The sequence below is a fragment of the Opisthocomus hoazin genome, chromosome 8 (assembly GCF_030867145.1).
Source record: "Opisthocomus hoazin isolate bOpiHoa1 chromosome 8, bOpiHoa1.hap1, whole genome shotgun sequence".
In the NCBI taxonomy this organism is placed as follows: domain Eukaryota; kingdom Metazoa; phylum Chordata; class Aves; order Opisthocomiformes; family Opisthocomidae; genus Opisthocomus; species Opisthocomus hoazin.
In genome coordinates, this window is record NC_134421.1 from 2,794,868 (window position 1) to 2,815,914 (window position 21,047).

Consider the following 21,047-nt stretch of genomic DNA (forward strand, 5'->3'; position numbering starts at 1 on the left):
ATCTTACTGCTCATCTGTTTGTTAGTGACTTTTGCAAACATTATTTCCCCCCCCCCCATTTCTCAGCTACACTTCCATAACAGAAGTCTTTGGCAGTTTGGTTCTCAGTTATGACAGCAGAACCGTTCCGTTTCCACAGAAGTTACACTGGTTAGAGGCAAGTAGACAGACTGGACTGAGAAGCTGGACTCGATGATCCTTATGGGTCCCTTCCAACTAGAGGTGTTCTGTGATTCTGGAGAATGAAAGGAAATGTTTCCTACGTAGCGCTAATGCACAAACCCACATGATTAATTTAACAGTCTTCAAAGGATTCTGCTGCTTCCCAGAATGTTTCCAGCATAGCATTATATGAAGCAATTTCGGCATAGATTGATTTTACAGAAAACACCTTAGCACAGAACAATCTGACTGGATCATTAAATAACTTGTCCAGTGTTTTAAAAAAGAAAACACAACTTTAAAAAAAAACCAAAAAACAAAAAACACTTTCCTATGTCTTAGCTCTCCCTAGAAGACCTACTGTACTCAAACCACACTCCTGCATGACTGCTGTTGTGAGTTCAGGAGAATGAGCTGAACAATACAGACCTTTACAAGTGCCCTCCAACACCAAACACCAATCCTTTCTCCAATACACACTAAAGCCATTGAGGGAGAGCAAAACAAAAACTAAATATGATCAGCTACTCAAATCTGTAAAGCAAACCGGCCACGAGACCATCTGAGAATCCTGAAAAACACTGTAGGCAGAGAGCCAACCTTCATCACTTAATCATGACCAGAAGCTAAATTTCGGGGGCAATTATCCACAACAGCAAAATCTGGCATTCCATTCAGCCTTGAGCTTCAAACCCTGTATTTAAGAAAGCAGAATGAAAGAGGATGAAGACACCCTGTTCAAATTCTGTTATCTGAAGAGCCCACGTTTTTGAGCCAAACAATCCTGAAGTCATACACTTGATGCATCTGACCCTGTCACTGGTCAACCACCACTAAACAAGTGAAAACCATAGAGTCTTAAGTACAGAAATAGTTGAAGCAGTAGTACAAGCATCATGATTTGTGTCCTAACCAGAAAGCACTTCTCCCAATCTCCTACATGATACTGCTTCCCACCAAATGGGGACATTAAGACACGACCCCTTCCCTTTCCTCTACTGTCAGCAGGAAACCAGTCTTGAAACGGAAAGGTTCGAGTCTCTGAACCAGAGCCTTTTCAACTACAGACCTTCATTTAGGTGAACATGGAGACTTAATATGATAATAATTTTCATCTACATTTACGTTTTTTTCCCTTGGCCAGACATAGCACTACATTGACTTCATATATTCACCACCTAAAATATTCTCTACCACACTCTTCCAGGAGAGAGCACAGTCAACATCAATTTAATTCCTGTTACAACAGCATTCTGGTTATCTATTTCTTTGCTCTACAGTTCGCTCTTATGAAATTCTATCAACTGAAATTCACAGAACTGAAGAGTATATAGTGACTAGAATAAGCCCTGAAACACCGTCTGCCAATGCCAATACTAACTTAGTGCTTTTAAAAGCTTCACTGAATATTAAGATTTCTGGAGATCAGTGCCTCGGCTGGCAAGACGCCAGACCGAAGCTGGAAGTTGGGCAGGTAAGTTTAATACCGTAACCAGGTCGTACCGTAAATTTCCAGCTTCCTATCAGGACACTGCAGAGCCCTACACTCTACAGGGAGTTATAAAACTGGTTGCACTGTTTACTACTGGCATGAAGTACCTGTTTGTATGTGTGTCTGCTCATATAGCAGACTAGTCAGATATCTACTTTTAATTATGACCAAGCTTAAAATGGTCCCAGGAATTCAGGTTCATACTAGATAGATGTTTCTATACATAATTAAATGCTCTCCTGTATACACATACATACATATATAGCTTATGCAATAATTATTCAACTGCTTATTGTATATATTTGTATCTAAATTTTCCAAAGTTCAACACATCTAAGTCTCCTAAATAGCTCAGACCCCAGACACAGCAGCAGCCTGCATGTATGTTCATTTACACCATGGCAGCAGAAGAAAGATGTCAGGTCTGTGACAACTTCATTTCAGAAAAACTGAAAGCTAAGATTAGTAAAACAACTGGTACAGCAAAACATTAACTTAATGAAGCCAGAACATTATTTTCCTTGTTAACTGTTTTACCACATGCTCTGTTCTTGCACAAAGCCTGAAAAGATAAAGCTAAGAACAGATTATAAAATCACTGATTCGGTCTGGTAACCTGTGTTCCTCTATGCTAAAAGAAATTAAATACGTGTCCAAAATCTTCAGGCCCTGCCATGAGGATCATTTTACAATACTCCATTTTGCAAATTCCAAAACAAGAGTTCTGTTAAAAAGAGCAGCCCCTGCCAGCCTCCTTCAGCGTAGCTTCTATGTTCCTAACCTCTCCTCAGAATGTCTGGGAGAACCTCACACTGGGCTTAAAACTAACAGAGGATTCCGCGTTCAAGCAGCTACCTGTGCCTCAGTTTGTTCCACAGTCCATGAGAAGGGTCACCCAAGCCTAGTGTACAGTACTGGCCAAGCACTCCTTGTGCTGAAGTTCAAGGCACCATCAGCTTTGAAGACCATTTTTTTTCCTCCTCCAAGCACCAGAGGAAGTGTCAAACTATTTTACACAACAAGACAGAGGATACTATGAATGATAAAAATCAATAAATCACTGAACCCTTTTTTACCCAGAGCTGCCTATACACCTTACTCTGCCACTGCAAAGAAACCAAAGGGAGCCCAGGCCCCGCAATTCCCATAACCTTGATGTGTCCTCACGAGCACGAGCTGTGCACCCAAGCACACGTTCATTAGTTTCTGAACCCAAAGGCACTAAGGCACTAAGCCATTCAGTATTTCCTGGTTTTCAGCACACTTACTGCAAGATGGTCACATTCTTACACGCCTCTCCTGGTCCCCAAAACACCTCAGAAGAATCGCAGAGACAGCTTAAATCTTTTAATCTACTAGTCCTATTCCCCATTGGCAGTTTAATGAGAACCAAAGATCCAAATTCCCCTAACATTTTTTCTGAGTTTGCTAAAGAAATAGAAGGAAGAGCTCTTGCAGAGGGGAAAAAAAAAAAGTGTGTGGATAGGTATAACAGGCATACATGAAAGTCTTCAACATTTTCTCAAGGTACCACCTAGAACAGGATGAACCGACCGTGCTGCGGAGAGCAGCAGCCTCCTGCTCTCCATATCCATTCCCACACGTGTCTCATTTCCTCCCTTTTGCCAGCACTTGCATCTATACAGCAGCATAATGAACCGGACCGTGGTGTTTATCAGACTTGAAACAAATCCAGCCAAAAAAGCCTGCAACCATTTCCAGTGAGATGGAGCTCCCCAGTCTGGTTCCCACACCGTTACACTAGCTCTCCGGCTTAGACTGACATGCTGGTGCAATAGCTAACAAGGGCAGAACTGCTTCTTTTGAAATATGTGCCAACTTACAATAAAACTGAACACTTCCATTTTGAGAGCACCTCTAAAATATGGACATATATGTAGGTAGCACAAAGCGCAACTAATGCAAAACCAAGTAATTTTCTTACAGTCTTCATGCTAAGCATAAGAAGAGATTTCATATTTCACTTATCTTAGACATGGTAAAGTCTGTGATTATCAGATTTTAATCAGGTGAAAAGTGTGTTCCAAAATTCACACACATATACGGTTGTTTCATCTCTTGAAGGCAAGTTTGGTATTCCTAAAACCACCACCTTTTCAAGGTACTTTAAACACCAAAGTATAAGCCACCCACAACTCCTCTTCACAGTTTTCGCCTGGAAATACGCAGTATTTTGTATTGGTTAGATCCCCAGATTACTAGGTCAGTATCTTAGCATCTTCTTCTAAGGCAAGAGATACTGACAATATAATTTACTTCAAACAGAAGGCACAATCAGTGTTGTATAACCTCTACGCCAAGCCAAAACGAAGACAGAGGAAGCGTTACATACCCTCAGCAATCCTAAATTTAAAAAATTAGTTAGATTTGGAATAACACCACAGGTGGAAAATAGCAAAAGCAGTAAGTGTTCCAGCCTTGCTGTTCAGGATTTTAATCATCATTTTAAAAACTACAGCAAAAAAGTACAGTTAAGTTTAAAAGCTGAAGACCCAAGCTACACAAACACAAAGCAGTCAGAAGATCTGTCAAGAATTCCAATTCACCCCCAATACCCTCTCCTGTGTCTACACACGCTTTACGGAGTTGAAATTCTCACTTACCTCTTTAGCACAATCCTTGTGAGAGCAGCAACAGTGGGAATTAACAATTACAAATATGGGACAGATCTCTCTTTTGGTAAAATCCATCAGGAAAAGAGACACGCACACACCAAGGAGTGAGTCGGGTGCTAGTTTCCGATGGGAACCCCCCAGGCTGTGGACTTAGCGCACAGCGGAAGGAAAGCAGACATCAAGGTTAGAAGGGAGCATTGTTTTCTGTTTGACACCTCTTGTACTTTTCCAAGTCCAGTACATGAGGCTGCAGAGATCTGAGCTTAATTTCTGCTTTTGCCAGTCAAATGCTGAACAGAAAGAATCAGTATAACCCAGAGGCAAGCATCTCCTCCTCTGCCTGCCCAGCTGGCTGTCAGGAGGAGGAAGCAGAGGCAGCACAGGGATCCTTTACTCCCTGTGTATTCCCGCCCCCCGCTCGGCCTGCTCTCCACCCAGGTTTTCTGCCAGAGTTTAAGGCTGTGTGTGGGATCACCACCAGCTTCACTCCTGTCACTGCAGAAGCACACTTTTCAGAGGGGAACAGGTCTGTCAGCACGCTGTTCTGACTCGAGGTTGCTGGCACAAATTTTGTGCAGGGGGATGAAGGCAGCTGCTGTTTCTCCTTTCCACTGAGCTACAGAAGTGGACATACAGCTGACTACAATCTGATCCTAACAAAACAGAAGGCAGCACTAAGATAATATATTCCTCTTCCCTCCCTCCTGACAATCACATTCTGCTACTATTGGCAACATCACCTGCTTTCCTTTTACTGGGTGCTTGGTGTAAGGGAACAGGAATCTGAAGGTGATTTTCAAACTGTTGGACAAAGTTAACAAGCCGCATTGTTGCTTGTTTTACATCACATGCGCACAAATAATCCACAGCCTTCTATTTTCTAACGCCTCTTCTCCAAACCTAAACCTGCAGCCTGACGTCTTCCCCGCCCCTCGGTATCTAATTTCAAACAGACAGCGTAAAACTTCTTTACTAATAAGATGCATTGTCCACAGCTCCAGAGCTTTTCATGGTTTTTTTGGAAGGACAGAAGGACCTAAGAAAGATCTAAGAAAGATCACATACACCGTTTTAAAGTGTGAAGTGAGCAGAAGAATTCTCAATGACTGATGACAAACTGTGATATAATTCAATTTCAAATTATCAAGACCACTTTTCACCCCAAAATAATATACTGAGTTCCTCAAGTATACCACAATTACACCAGTGCTGTTACACCATATGATATCAGCGCTGCAAAAGCGACACTTTTTGATCCTTTACCAGGTATTTTCAAAATCCTCTCCACCAGCTGCTGTGAAGCTTTACAGGGGTCAAGTGAAAAGGAATCATTAAAGATCCTGCTATGTTGAATGGCCTTCCAGCTGCTTAGCTAGACATTTTATAATGCCCCCCCAAAAATCAAGTAACTGTCAGTTATCATCTCCATCTTAACAGTGCTTACTGGTATCATGAATAAAGCATCCTGGAATGTTGCCTGCCATTGTTTATCAATTTTGTTGTTGTTGTTGCAGTTGCACTCCAACCAACCAGACACACTGCACTCAGAAGCAGATCTACTTCACTGGAATAAAAACCTAACATTTTGCCCACCTAATTAAGGCTACGCTTTTCTGTGGTACACTGCATGACCTGCAAGGAACATTAAATGTTTCAGCTTTTAACAAGCACAGAGTCTACCTGTCCCAGCCTAGCCACAATTCCAGCTTGGCTTTTTTCAAAGGTGCTCTAAGGGCAGAGCTTGAAAGGAATTCTACCGTAACTGATTGATCTTCTCAAACAAAATGTTCTAACATTGCAGTCCGGAGGCTAATAGAATCAGTAGCAAAGTCAAACCACACAAACAAACTAATTAAAGTTTCTATATTTTCTTTTTGCTAGGTTGTTACCGTTTCTAGTTTGAGCCAGTCCCCGGATGCCACAAACCATTAACTCCAGGAATTTCGACAGAGCGTACAATTTCAGTGGAAAACAAGCCAATGATCCTACCTCTTTCCCTGTAGTTTCAAAGAAGCCCCTGGGCAATGGTATATATGGCATTTAAATTGGTTTATGATCTTCTAAATTTCACCACCTGCTCTTAGTTAGTCACCCAGCACTCAAAAACTACAGGTTTAACTATTTCACCACCTTTTCCACCTGTAACCCTGCATCTTAATCCTGTTCTCTGTTCTAGAAACAATCTTTCAGATTTAGTTCTTTCCTTATTTCACACAGGGTACACCTATAACGATCTGATAATTACCATGCCAGTCCAATGGAATACCTGTTGTGAGAAGGAAGACTTCAGTTTAAGATTTACTCAGTTCAGAAAAGATACAGGTTGCCTACAGAAGATGGTTTTTATTGTTCTTGTTAGAAAGCAAGCTAGAGTAGTTGAGACTGCAGGGAAAAAAAAATTTAAAACAATGCAACACATTTACCACAAGTGAAAATTTAGCTTGTCCGATTTCAGTATTTTCATAGCAATTAATTCTGGACAATTGATAATTCTGCCAAGAATTAAATCAGGAAATCCTGCAGAATAAGCTCTGCCCCAGATCAGTGTCCCAACAGAGTAAATAGCATTACTGCAATACAAGCAGCAGGAGCAGATGAAAGCTTCCAACGAGCTAGAGTTCACTCATGAGGCACTATTTAGACTAGCACAGGCCTAGTTTTCTTCTCTTCTCATCAAGACCAACAATTGCACACTGTGAACCGAACTGATCTACCATCATCCAGACCAAATTTCACACCTCAGCTATTTGAGAGCTGTGTGTCACTGAAACAACTTAACCAGTCTGTCTTCACCCTCTGCGATGCAGGTGTGTAAGTAATCCAAGTCCCCTAATTCTTAGACTTCTCCAGACCATCTGTCTTCATGACTTGCAACAGATAACCATGTACACCCAGATTTCACAAACTCATTGAAGAGGCAACAGAGGCACTGTAGTCTTTATACAGGCCTGCTTGCTGCAGCCCGACTGATCACAATTCAGAAACTCCTGTCCTCCTCAATTTACCACCTACTCTCAAACAACTTTTGAGGCATTAATAAAAAACAAGAGGCCAGTCACAACAGTAAAAAAGCCCTCGAACATATATGATTAAAGTTATACACACAAGCTATATTTATATTTTGATTGGCACACCCATACTAACTCCTTATTCCTAAAGTTTGTGAGCTTGCTTAATAGAAGCACCTAGTCATTTGTATGAGACAATCTTTGGCGAAGAGTAAAACCCGACTCCTCGTTTGCCTACCCATCGCTGCTCGCTATCACGCCCACATCTGTATTCTACGACTGCTCTCCGAGCCCAGGAGCCACAGCACACTGACACAGCCCACTTCAACTACTTTGCCAGTGTCTCAATACTGTATTTTCACTCAGGCAAGCCAGAGAACTTACAGCATTAAAAGCCTTACACGACTAATATAGTAGGCTACAGTTCTGTTGCTTTGTTTTCACGCAGTTAAGTTTGAACAAGAACCAGTCATAACTTCCTAGAAACCACTGGTTGTGATCCGTTTCGGTACTCTCACGTAAAAGGCTATAACAAATTTAAAAACCACTGTATTTGTGATAATACTGAAACGCAACTTTTGCTATGTCCTACTGCTGAGTCTACAGCCTACCTTACATTATTGACTAATTATCTAGCCCAGCACACAAGGCATTTTAAGTTTTTACTTTAGACGTGAAAGGCCACTGTAAAAGCACCTCCAGGTAAATAAAAATTAATTTCAAAAAGTCCTAAGTATTTCAAAAGTCCTAAGAATCTGGAGCCCTTCTGACTAGCTAAGCAGATGGTTTTAGTTAAAAAGCAGATTAATTAACCACAGCGCCTACTGTAACTATAGCAATTCTAATGAATAGAAGAAATTACTCAAGGTTTAGAACAGGAAATTTTGTAACTACAAGGCAGGACACGGTTCCTTAGTGTATAGCTGGCAAAGAATTGGGATAGTGGCACATGTTACATTGAAAAGGGCCTTGCTTAGAAACACACAGTATGAGGACAGAAGTTCTTCTGAAATAACAGTGAAGTCTGACTGGACAAGTGGACCAGGTACTAACTTTTCAGTTTTTATTCTTGCACAAGAGCGCAAAGGTAAGATCAGTTTAACCTGTCGTGCACAGTTCTTTAACCTCCCACTTAGGAGCAGGGATGCTGCCTTTATCATCTGAACAAGAATACGCAGTGGTGAACATCTTGAGTTCGCTGAATGACCTTTTGCTTTGCTGGGACTTCAGCCTGGAAATGGCTTTCACAAAGAGACAGACATGAGTAGACACACATTTCAGTGCTACAAATTTAGAAATGCCACAGTCACACAATACTAAAAGTGTCTTTCGTCTATTTTCAGTATGGAAAATACATTTTTGAAGAATCAAATTATATTAGTTGCATTCCCTGCTTTAAGCAGCTACCATTCTGCCAGAATAATATCATCTAATACTCATTTTTAAATTGAAGTACAGCAACTGTGATTCAAAAGCCCCAGACTAGGCCCAGTGGACTTGGAACCGAATTAAAAAGAATGATCCAACGTGAAGTCTTTTCCATGGACCACAAAACAGATTTGGTACCAGAACCAGCCCTTAGAGATACCTACTAAAAGGCCTAGGGTAACACTGCAAACACGGAAAACAGTACACAGGCAGTGCGCCAAAAGTCATCGTCCCTTTTATTTTATGACTTATTCCAGTAGGAGTGAAGGGCTTCTACTCGTGTACCAAACGATTCAACAGTTTCCAAGCGTGGTACCCCTGCTATGCAGAGAAACATTATGATGGTGGTAATGGGTGGTAAGGTAGAAGTGTCTCTGAAAAGTTTACCTTGAAGTCCCAGGCTCACAGCGTGAGGAAGCTTTTAAATACCTTCACTGGACAGCAAAGCAACACCTTTTTTTTTCCCCTTTAGTGTAAAAACACTATGCACAATAAGTAATGGAGTTTCTTACACATACTTTTTAGCCTATTTTTTTCTCTCCGTTTTTGGGAATAAACTGCATCTGCAAAATCAAATTCAGCTTCAGTAACTTTCACTCTTCTAATACAGGAACAAACAAAAGCACAGGCATACATACCTCCACGTCACTGCCTGCTCTGGGAACAGCTCTAAGTAATCTAGAGGTAGCTATAAAGGGTTTCTGTAAAATTTGGGTGGAGTTCTTGCCTATGAATCACAAAATAATCTCAAAATAACTTATTTTCACTCCACACCCCTGTGAACTTCCATGACACTAAAACTTTCCTGGACTTACCCCACTCCTACCCCTGTGCAACTATAGCAGTACAGTTGGCAGGACAAGAAATAGCAGCCCATGCATTCTTCATGTCAGTATTTTTGACCAGTGGTACCATACTACCAAATAACACGGAGCTACCAGTCTCCCCACAGTAATACTTCAGTGATTCATTAATGGTTCTCACCACATTGCAAAGCAAGGCATTTTAAAAATGCTTCACCACCTCCCTGTTCCTAAGAGCCACCTCCCCATCTCTTGTTAAATTATATTAACCTCAGTTAATGTAAGAGCTAAACAGATGTCAGTACAAGAAAGAATATTAAATATTAGCATCACAGTTTTAACAGACCTGAATCTTAACAGATAATGAACTCTTAAAATTTTTAAGCGTACATTGTCTACTCAGCATTCCGTGAACTTCTTTAGGTTTCTAAAAACACATTTGGAAACTCTGCAATACAACCAAATTGTAGAATTTGAAATTGAAAAAAAACCATTAGGTTTCGATTTTATGCAACTCAACCAAAGCTCATGCCTCCCCTTCTCACCCTCCCTCCTTTTAATTACTGATAATTTTAAAATCATGTTAAATTCAAAACTGGCAAGAGACATTCCAGGCTCAGCAGTGAACACTATAGTGTAAGAAGGATCTCCTTTCGCTTCAAACCAAGCCTGTTTTACAACACCAATATGGACAAGAGAGTTTTAGCTGTAATCTAGCTTTTCATGCTGAATAGTACAAACGCCTCCGAGATCAACTCGTAGAAGCGAGCTACTTTCAGAAAGGAATTCAGTTGAATGAGCCTTTTTCCTTCCAACTTCAGCTATCATCTGCCCCAGCTGTGCAAACCATCTAGCATGTTCTATTTCAGTGTTCAAGCTGATCCCTGCTTTCCCTTACAGATCATTGTCATTTCTTCAAAAGGACTCCTAACCTAACACGCAAAGCTTCTTAGGATATTCATGCTTCAAAACTTTGAATTCCCACCTTCCACATTTAAGGCTATATCTTTCTGAATTGATGAGTCAGTGACTGAACCTCCACCCAGGAAAGATTCTTCACTCTTAAAGACGTTCCAGCAAAATGTTTGCAGCTGAGCTGAAAAGCTACAAGAGGAACGTGATAGAAGCTTAAGTATTTTTTAGCACATTTGGTGTATGCAGAGGAATTGCATCTGATAAGCAATTTTCTTTTATTTGATACTTCAGTGCCTGAGGTTTCTTCTTTCAATGAATACAAGAGCTTTCTCTTTCTCACAATTAATCTGTTTCCTGTGCTTGGTTGAAGATTCATGGTCTTTCAGTATCTGCTTTAACAAAAGACTATTTGCTCTGTTTAAGGGTTCCTTCCCCCTGCTTTTCCCATGGATTTTTCTCCAATGCTTCTTCCACCTGACAGCTTGATAGGAAGGGTGTCTCTGTATCTATCTGAACCAAGAAACCAAGTTATTCAAGGTGAAAAACCAGAGCTTTACATACGCCTTAAAAAAAAAATTAAAAATCTCATATTGCTTCCAGAGAACAAAATGGGACATTCATGAACTTTCATTAAGCACTAAGCCTAGGGGTTAAGCATTTATATTTACTGCCTAGGAACCCTCAGGAAGAAAAAGAAAAAGAGAGAAAGAGAGATGGGATGCCTGGCCATTGCATCTCTAGTGAAAATGAAGCAGCTGACTATGCTGGACAATTATGATGCTTAACTTTCAGGACACTGAAGAGGAGATTAATTTCACCTCAGCTGACCAAACCGCAGCGCTTGGTAACTGCCTTGTTCCCAGCCAAGAGCATGACCTTCACTCTAACCAGTGAGCTTCAGTTCCCACCAGTTAGGGGAAACTAAGGATTTTTAAACCTGTTAGACACTGCCTGATTCGGTTATTCATTATGTACCTTGTTCCCTCGGGCCTTTTTTAAGCTCTGTAGAACAGAGAAGAAAATGTGCCCATTCTGTGGAACGTTTTGGTATAGAACAACTTTTTTTTTTTTTTTTTTGAAGTCAAAATGCAAAATGCTTTCCCTCCCCTCCCTTCTCGTCTTAAGGCCAGCTCAGAAGGCAGACGCTTCTTTACAGAGAAGAGACTGGAGTTTTGGCAAAAGCAAGGACAAGTGCAAAACTTCACGCTGTCAAAGTAAGCATGGAGAAAATTAAGTACCAAGCAAGCACAAGTCCATCAGGCGAACTGAAAAGGTAAGTTTCTATAATGGGGGCAAAAGAGAAAAGGGAGTCTTCTGCTCTGCTCAAGATAACCTATTAGAACATTTGAAATTGAGGATGGTCTTATTAACCTGTTTGCAATGAACATGTTTGGATTTTTATGTTATGGTAGATATGCACAAATGAGACAAATCTGTGTAATAAACCCATTAATTGTCTTTTTACTAGTCCTGAAACCAGTCACCCAGAAGACTTAAGACTCAGGACATCCAAGTATTAAAGATTAAGTAATCAGTACCTCTGCATACTTATAATCTGTGCTGCAAAAAGAAAGCTTGAAAAAAGCCAACAGTGTAGAAGTAATTGAGGTTTACACTACATCTGTTGAGTGGTAACTGCAATGTGAGCAAGAAAAACAACAAGCTAGCTTTTGAAAAAACTGCACCAGTTACATCAGTCTCACCAGCAGCTGAGACAAAGCAGCTGAAGCTACTGCAGTTCTGCCCTCACTGCGCTGCTTCGCAAACAGGCTAAATTAAGAAATCATACTTAATATGTCTGTTCTATAAATAACTCTGTTTCCATTTAAATGCACATGTAGCCCATTTCAAATATCTCCTGTGACAAATTGTTTATTTGAAATATGCATGGAAGAGATCAAAGAATACCGTTCTCCGGAGAGGAACAAAGTCAAAGAGAGAAACCTTCCTGAATTTTACTAAGATATTGCACTCCTATTTTTGTGCAAGTGAGTATGCAACAGAATTAAGTATCATGATTATATTTTGTATTGGAACTGCCTGTATTGCTTTGATATGGTGCAGAATTGCAAAAACAAAGAAAAGGGGGGGTGTCAACCTATTCCCTAATCTAGTAGTATATCACACAAACAGTTGTGTCTGCACAAGAGGGCAGAGAAAAAAGAATAAATCACAGGAGAAGGCACAACTACCTTAATAGTGCAGCTTATTTTCACTTAATTACAGGCTTATATGTTTTCTTCTGAGGCCAAGTAGGCAGCAATAAGTGCCCACTGGATGCATTCAGCCCCAGCTGAAGATACACGCTGCTTAAAGCTCAGGAGATTTATTTTTCCCTCCTGTCCAGTAAGGTAAAAAATCCTAGGAGCTGCAATGTCTTTAAGTATTAACTACCAATTTATTTGGAACCGTTTCTGAAGAGCAGCAGAGGACAGTTACAACAAAGAAAAGAGGTTTTTCAGACGAAGCTGCAACGTTGTAATTTAATGAAAACAAAGACTGAGGCTGGGCTCCTTTATGCCTGAATGACAGGGCATGCAGATCCCCTTTTCCATTCTAAAGAAACCGTTAGTGAAAGGGTCCGGACTAAGCATGCTAGAGGACACAAGCACAAACCAAAGTCAATACTCTGTGCCAAAATTCTGCCAGCTTCCTTACCAGAGCTGTAAAACGAAGTTCAGCGTAACACCTTGAGCCCTACAAATTGCAGGCAGCTGCTTTTTTAAGTCAGGCATTTACCCAGATTCCTCCACTGAAAGAAGACTTCTTCTAGTTAAAGCGAGCTGGAAAACCGATGTAGTTGCACTTCTGTTTCTCGGGCCAGGGAAAATTCGGGAACTTTACCCCAGGACTACTTTAAGGAAAAACAGGAGCTTCCCACTGAGCCAGTGCAGGTACACAGGCAAGGATCTGGCGAACAGCAGACACGCGCAGCAGTGCTGTTATCCAGGATGTGACACAGCGGTAACTGCCCGGGCCAAAAATGGCTCAACTCTAGGACGAACTTCAGCCTTCGGATCTGCTATCTAGATCTTTGCTTACCTAACTGTATTATTTAACCAGAAAACTGCTTCCAACCATGAACAGAAGAGGCAGAACATATAACCAAGTACCCTGAGCAGCCATGGCAAACACCCCTACGCAGTGCTGCAGTATCTGGGCATCAGCTACAGCAACCCTTCTCACAAAAGGTGCAAGGTCAAAACACAACGCGACTGAAGGCCCTCCTAGAACAGAGAGCAACACACAGGCAAAACCAGAGAAAAGACTGTAAGCTGGTAGTACGAAGTCCAGTCCCGAGAGGACACCCTGGGCATTAAGGGAGCTTTTACAGGCTCCTGCCCTAAGCAATAGCAAGGATTTAAGCTAATGGAGCAACTCTGCTTTTTACTAAGCCTAACAGTTAGTGCAAAGTGGGTGAGGGAAATCAATTAATTTAAATACATGTTGCCTGCACATTTTGATTGTATTGCCTTTGCGGTTTCAGTGGGTTTTAAGCTCCCACATAGCATGATTTTTCATAACTGCCAAAAGGAGACCATTATTACTGTCTTTCCCTCTGGTCTCTGTGCATGCATCTAGATAGAATAATCCTTTCATTTAAAGCACAGCAGGACTACAGCTGCTACCTCAAAATATTCCTAACATGCCTAGGAAAGTAGCCAGCTAAAGGGCTGAAATGGAAGTGATAAACATCTTCCACAAACCACCTTCACCTTCCAACATACATTAGAAGGAAGCGTGCTGGGAAGTACTGTGGAGTCACCTACACGGGAAGGTATCCGACTCCTGTTACTGAGGGTTCACACACTGTCCTTTCAAGCACTGAACTCCTCAACTGATTCACCCCTCACCCACCACTGCAGACATTGTCTAAACGTCTAAAGTCTCCTTTGATATCAAAGAAAATCTTATTTTCTTTAACAGGGAGCAAAGGACCAGGGCAGAAAACTATACGGCTCTTTTCCACATTGGTTCACGGAGGTTTCAGAGAAGTGGTAAAAAGAACACAAAGAGTATTTTATTTCACTTTCATAACATGGTTCTGCTTTCCACATTCCAGAGGAAACACAGAGTTCTCCATTCTCAGTTAAGACAGGTTTGTGCTTTATTTTCAGATAATATTGTCTCTTTCTTCCTTGACAGTTATTCAGGTTTTGTTTAGTTCTTTTAAAACAAATCGCTTCGCAACTACAATAAAACAAACCCAAGCATACCAAAGCACACAGCCTTCCATCCTCTGCCTAGAAGCACATAAATGTACATTTCATTTTATTTACTTTCCTGTCCTTTGCTCCTCCTGAAAGAAAAAAAGATTTCCTTGATTTCATATCGAAGTCTATTTTAGAGCTCTCAAGCAGTATACGAAACGGCAGGAAAAAATTTCAACAATTAAATTCAATCTGTGAACCAGCAGCAGCAGAGTAGAGCAGAAGGTGGTGTTGGACAGACTGAAAAATTACCAGTGTTTCTCATCCACTTAGATGTTCAACAGTGAACCAAAAACCAAAAACAATGGCGAGAAAGAAGCATCAAGCACAATCAACAAGTGGTAAGTCGAACCCTGGTAAGTATCTAGGCAAGTTTGTCTGCTACAAGCCCCTACAAGGCTTTTCACTTGCCAAGAATTTCACAGACCAGGGAAAAGACAGCTCTTTCAGACCTGGGGACCTCCAAGACAGCCTGTCTCAAAAGCTGATACTCAACCACAGCCCAGTTCCTGGCACTGTGTAAGGAACAGATAGGGCAGTTACATCAGGTATCTGTTCTGAGAGGAAGTGCCCATCCAAATTACGCTGCTTTGGCTTCGGCCAAGACACATACATAAGCACAGCAAAAGGTACCACTCCGACTGTTTCGGTAAGATACTTCGTCCTCCTTCGCTGAGCCCAACAGCCTGCAAGAGCAGACTATGCTGTAAGCAGAGTAAAGGCTAGACTTTACCCTTGTTTTTCCTCTTTATTTAGAAAATTACACCTAAGTCCACCAACATACAAAAAAAAAAATCTGTGTTTATATATATAAAATAACTCTAACATCTGTTCAAAAAACCAAAATGGCCATTTATCCCTTCTTTCTTCCTCCTTCTGTGCCTCACCAATACTCCCCTCCAAAGAAGGAACAGTCTTTTGTTTAACCAAGCCTTCCTTTAGAACTCATTACTTCTGACATGAGGATCCTTCCTTCCACATCACTAAGTAATGATATCTACCTTTTGCAGTGTGAGGCATCAGGAATAAGAGAGCAGTTTACTTTTCCAAAGCTAAGCAAGTTGTTCATTAACTCCTCAACTTCTCCAAGATAATGCACACAAGCAGACTAGCAGAAATTCATTTGTATACGGATCGGAGAAAGAGGTAGGTTTTTCCCCCTCCCTTTGCACATCCACACAGGTATTCTGAGAAATCCAATGCAAGTTTTTACTTCTCCAAGTGGCCACCCCACTATTCTTTCTGAATGCTTAGCTCGGAAGGTTGAACACGTCCAGTTTGCTTCACTGCACTGGTACAGTCTTCACGGCACTGGTTTTGAGATCACAAAGTAAATCTAGCCACAACCGTTCTGAGTATTTCTAGCACTACAGTTCTGCTTGCCGTGTTCAAGGTCTGTAGGTTCCATTCAGTCTAGTCAGATGGGCAAACCCAAATCTCTTGCTTGCCTTCTCAGCCTTCTTTGGTTTCACTCGCAATGCCTCTACCACCACCACGACACTTACCAGAACTTCTCAGGGTGGAATACCTTCCTGCTATTTATCAAGTATTTCCAGTGTATAATTACAAGAAGTGCACCCAACACACGGTAGCTAAGGCCCATTTGGAATTCAGTAAACTATTATCTCAAAATCACTCTAGGTAACAATTTATGATTTGCCTTGGCAGGCCGCTAAGCCAAAGTGCTCTGAATTTGTGATCCAGCTTTATTTCAGAGAACAAAGTTACCAGCTAATCTTCAAGACTGAATTACTTCCACCGGCCCTCCAGTGGCTTAGAAAATAATGTTGTTATTCTAATGTGTTTTGTTGTTTGGTTCTATTCAGGTTCCTTTTGTTGGTTTGTTGGTTTTTTAAACCTTATGCAATACCTTCTTATATACTGAAGGAAGAGCACTAACACATGCAAAGTTTTATTTCCATTCACACATTTTACAGGCTTCTGACTGTGTGGCAAGTTGAACCACCCTATGCCTTTCCACCCATCTCCACAAGAACTCTTGTCAGTGCCTCTTTTTCCACACACACACTTGCACAGTACCATGCTACCCAGCTGTACTCGACTGCTGCTGGTAGTAGTGGCCTTAGAATGAGTAGTGGGGAGGGACTTACACTGGTCACTCGACGGTAGATCTGAGCAGCATTTTGGCACTCGGAATAAGGATACTCAGACGTGGCCATCTCTAGCATACACATCCCAAAAGCATATACATCAACGGATTCATCATATTTCTCCTCATACATCTCAGGGGCCATGAACTCTGGTGTACCTTAAATTAAAAGAACGATTCAGACTCTAAATGTCTCAAAGCGAGCAGAGGCTGCTGGCGTTACTCACCGCAGGAGGAAGCGGATGGGCAGACCTGTGAGACAAGAGAAAGTGGAGGCAAAAAGAGGGAGGAAACCCTTAGTCACTCTGTTGCGTCAACACACTTTATGAGTCTTCCATTGCAAGGCCTTTATGAAGTAAGAATGGCATGAAAGGACTGATGCAACTCCTGGTCTATGTGTTAATGTCGGTATCAAAACAGACCGGATCAGGCTGGAGTCAAATGCAGGGAAGAGGATAAGAAGAGGGGAAAACCATAGACTAGCCATAGGCTGCAAACCAAATACTAAGGAGAGTTAAGACACTTACCTTTTCTCCCTGTAAGAAAGGAGGCACATTAAACCTTGTTTCAAAAATTACCCGACTGCCCTCTGCTGCAAAAGAAGTAGTACTGGTAAGAGCCCACAGCTAGTCTCTGACCTGGTGCTCTCCATCTGCTTCTTGAAGTAGAATGGTTTGGGAAAGGCCTTGCAATGAAAAACTCTGTTATAAATCTTCATGAAAAAAGGATAAAAAGTAATTTTCTGCAAAGGCCACTCACCAGAGCCCTTTTCTTCATATACTTACCTTCCCACCTGCAGTATATTTATAGGCCTACTGCAGATACAGGCATTAGTGAGGGACATCCTACAGTCAAAAATACTCAGAAATACAGAGAGATTGAGTTACAGGCACAGAGCGTGAGATTCAACAAGTCCCATTTAAATAGCATGCCCAGTGAAGCACCACAGCGTCCCCTCGCTACGCTAAGGGACTGCATTGTATTATCAGATTTACTTTAAGCCAGAGATGCAAGTTTGCTTTTTGTAAATTTAAGCACAGAATTATTTCCTGCAGACACCAGATTCAAGACAATTTACAGATCCTTCTATAGCCACATTGCTTGCTTTCACCACACAAAGCCAGAAAAAGAGAATGTAACTGCAGTCATTTATCCAAAGGCTAAATGTTAACAGACACCTAGATATGAATCGGTAGTTTTCCAATGATAAATCTGAGGATAAGACGAGTATGCTTAAGAAAATATATTTTTCTGATGCTGTATACTTTTCTTTCTTATTGAAACTTAGGCTTGGTTAAGAAGCAGGAAATACTTCAGTGACAGCTCGCAAGACAATTTAAAGATATACACCACTGATCCCATCTCGGAATTGAGTATAGGACTGTTGAGTAATGCTGCATTTTAGCAAGCTCTAAATACTGAGAGTGAGCACAGCTTCATTACCTGCAGTCTATTCACCCAACTATAATAACAAAGTTGATAAAACCAATTCTTTCAAAAATTCAGCAGAAAAATTATACTAGTTCCATCAAACCAATTTCTGAAAAGGGTTATTAGTGGATACTCAAGAACACAGCCACTACAAGGCAATGCTTCCCCAATGCATCGTCCTAATTTATATAAATCCACATTCTATAGACTCTCTGAGTAAGGCATTACTCAGTCTGACTGTGATTATATATACAGACTTTCTTAGATATACTTTAGTTTCTAAATCTCTTAGACTTTGTGAGTAATCAATATTAACCACTGGTGACAACCAAAACAAACTGGCTGTATAAATTAATGCTACCCAATAAATACCAAAATGTTGTCTGGTCACCAAAATGCATTTGTACATCTCTTAAAGAAGCATCCTAGTAAAGCTGAGATTTGTCAGTAGCCAAGAGTGGTTTTATCAACAATGTTGGACTAAATCATTGGGCAGGGCAATGAATCTATATTCCAAAATACTTCATGATAACATCCAAATATCAAAAGCACAACCAAAATCCCAACATGTAATCTCATCAGGAACACAGAATGACCTCAACAGCCAAGAAACAAAGCCTACGCATTTTCAGGCTTTGACCATGTAACCTTTGAAACCACATTTTTAAACGAAAGCTCTTAAAAGACTCAAGTTTCCAAACAGGTAGACTGGCTCACCAGCCTCCAAAGCAGGTGAGGCTTACCTATCACACTTTTGGCAAAAGAAGCTCGTTTCAGGGTTGCCAGACCGAGGTCTCCAATCTTGACTGATCCAGTGGGGCCAGTAATGAAGATGTTGTCACATTTTAAGTCTCTATGAATAATGGGAGGAGTGCGCGTGTGTAGAAATTGTAAGCCTTTCAGTATCTGACGACACCAGCTCCGCAGTACTTTAATTTTCATCACTTTAAATCTTTTCAAATACCTAATGAAAAAAGTAACAGTAGGTTAAACAGGTGCTGGTAGCAAGCAGGAGCTTATGCTATGTCATTTGCTGTTCTGAAATAAAAAAGCAGTAATTAAAGAGATGCCCAAATTTCAGCTTCACCTTCTATTGTAAAATCTACCTGAGCATTTCAAGACTTCAGAGGAGCTGAAGATAATTCCCCCTCCTAAAAATCTACCTCCTTCTAGCCAGTGGACTATAGTGCTGAAAGATAAATGTGAAATACTTGATCTATAGCTAATATTCATTTGCACACCAAGTTACCCTATGGTAACCAGACAGTTTGCTTGCTACGTTTCAAAGCACGGCTTCCCTGACAAAGAGTCAAAGGCTTGACCATTACAACAATTCTTTATCTATTAATTTAAGAGGGGTTTTATTTTTCCTTTTATCCTGAAACTGCTTAAATAGTTACAATACTTTCCTTGATTAAGTATAACTAGGTGGGAGGGTGGGGCACTAGAGCCAAAATGCTAGCAACCACCAAGTACAGAGCTGTTGCAAACTGTGCAAGAGCTCTAACGTCATTATACCTTAGTAATCAATATTAGTCCAAGCACTCTGGTCAAGGTTTCCAGCTTACACTTTAAACCCGCTTCAAATCTATCTGTTGAGCTGTCAAGCAAATTAGAAATTCTTAGAGATCACTCTCCTAGTGCAGCACAGGGTTTGATCACCTCAATCTGACTGGTGTAAGTCACTACTTCAAAACTACAGACACAGCAGGGAAATATTTAAAAAGGCTCTGTCAAATAACTGACATGGAAGAGTTCATAAATAAAGTCAGTATTTCTTTGCAGGTAGAATGTGACTCAATCACAGAATGACACAATGGTCGGGGTCAGAAGGGACCTCTGTGGGTCATCTGGTCCAACCCCTCTGCCGAAGCAGGGTCACCCAGATCAGGCTGCGCAGGACCTTGTCCAGGTGGGTCTGGAATATCTCCAGAGAAGGAGACTCCACAGCCTCCCTGGGCAGCCTGGGCCAGGGCTCCGTCACCCTCAGAGGGAAGAAGTTCTTCCTCCTGTTCAGCTGGAACTTCCTCTGCTTCAGTTTGTGCCCATTGCCCCTTGTCCTGTCGCTGGGCACCACTGAAAAGAGTCTGGCCCCATCCTCCTGACACCCACCCTGCAGATATTTATAAGCATTTCTAAGGTCCCCTCTCAGCCTTCTCTTCTTCAGGCTGAACAAGCCCAGTTCCCTCAGCCTCTCCTCGTAGGGGAGATGCTCCAGTCCCCTCCTCATCCTCGTAGCCCTCCGCTGGACTCTCTCCAGTAGCTCCTCATCTTTCTTGAACTGGGGAGCCCAGAACTGGACACAGTACTCCAGATGGGGCCTCACCAGGGCAGAGCAGAGGGGGAGAAGAACCTCCCTCGACCTGCTGGCCACACTCTTCTTGATGCATCCCAGACTTAACCTTAACTGTTGTAACATTGCCACTTTTTAAAATCTCATGGCAGAAGCGCCAAATTTCATACCAAAAGTATTTTCCAATGCTTGTGACCTACAACTATGAACTTATTTGACTCCTTAACTTCAAAATATTAGGGATGCCACAAGGCGAATAACCTACAACAGCATTCAGGTGCTTTCCAACAGTGTATTCTCACAACCCCTCTTTAGGTATAACAACTAGAACCGAAGGGTTGTTTTCTTCCTTTTTCAAAAGTATGGGCTAAAACACATTTAGAGAAAGGAACTAGTATGCTGTGTAGAGCAAGGACTTTATTCTTATTCAGCCAATGTTATTCAGTCAAAGTCTCAGTTAAAGACTAGCTTCACACTACTGCAAGACTAGTAGTAAATTCTGGGACCAGCACGGAGTCTAGCAACTATGACCTGAAAACAAAATCAAGTCATGTTCAA

At 41.3% G+C, this 21,047-nt stretch overlaps 1 protein-coding gene across 12 annotated transcripts in view; it reads right to left on the reverse strand.

Moving 5' to 3' along the window:
- WNK1 (WNK lysine deficient protein kinase 1) overlaps window positions 1-21,047 on the reverse strand; it is a 114,912-nt gene that overhangs the window by 47,940 nt on the left and 45,925 nt on the right. For all 12 annotated transcript variants that reach the window (XM_075428678.1, XM_075428682.1, XM_075428686.1 and 9 more), the window contains exons 3-4: window positions 18,940-19,160; window positions 16,767-16,924 (exon numbers count right to left, since the gene is read on the reverse strand). In XM_075428678.1, the coding sequence (XP_075284793.1) occupies window positions 16,767-16,924; window positions 18,940-19,160 (379 nt within the window). The remainder of the gene's footprint in view (window positions 1-16,766; window positions 16,925-18,939; window positions 19,161-21,047) is intronic.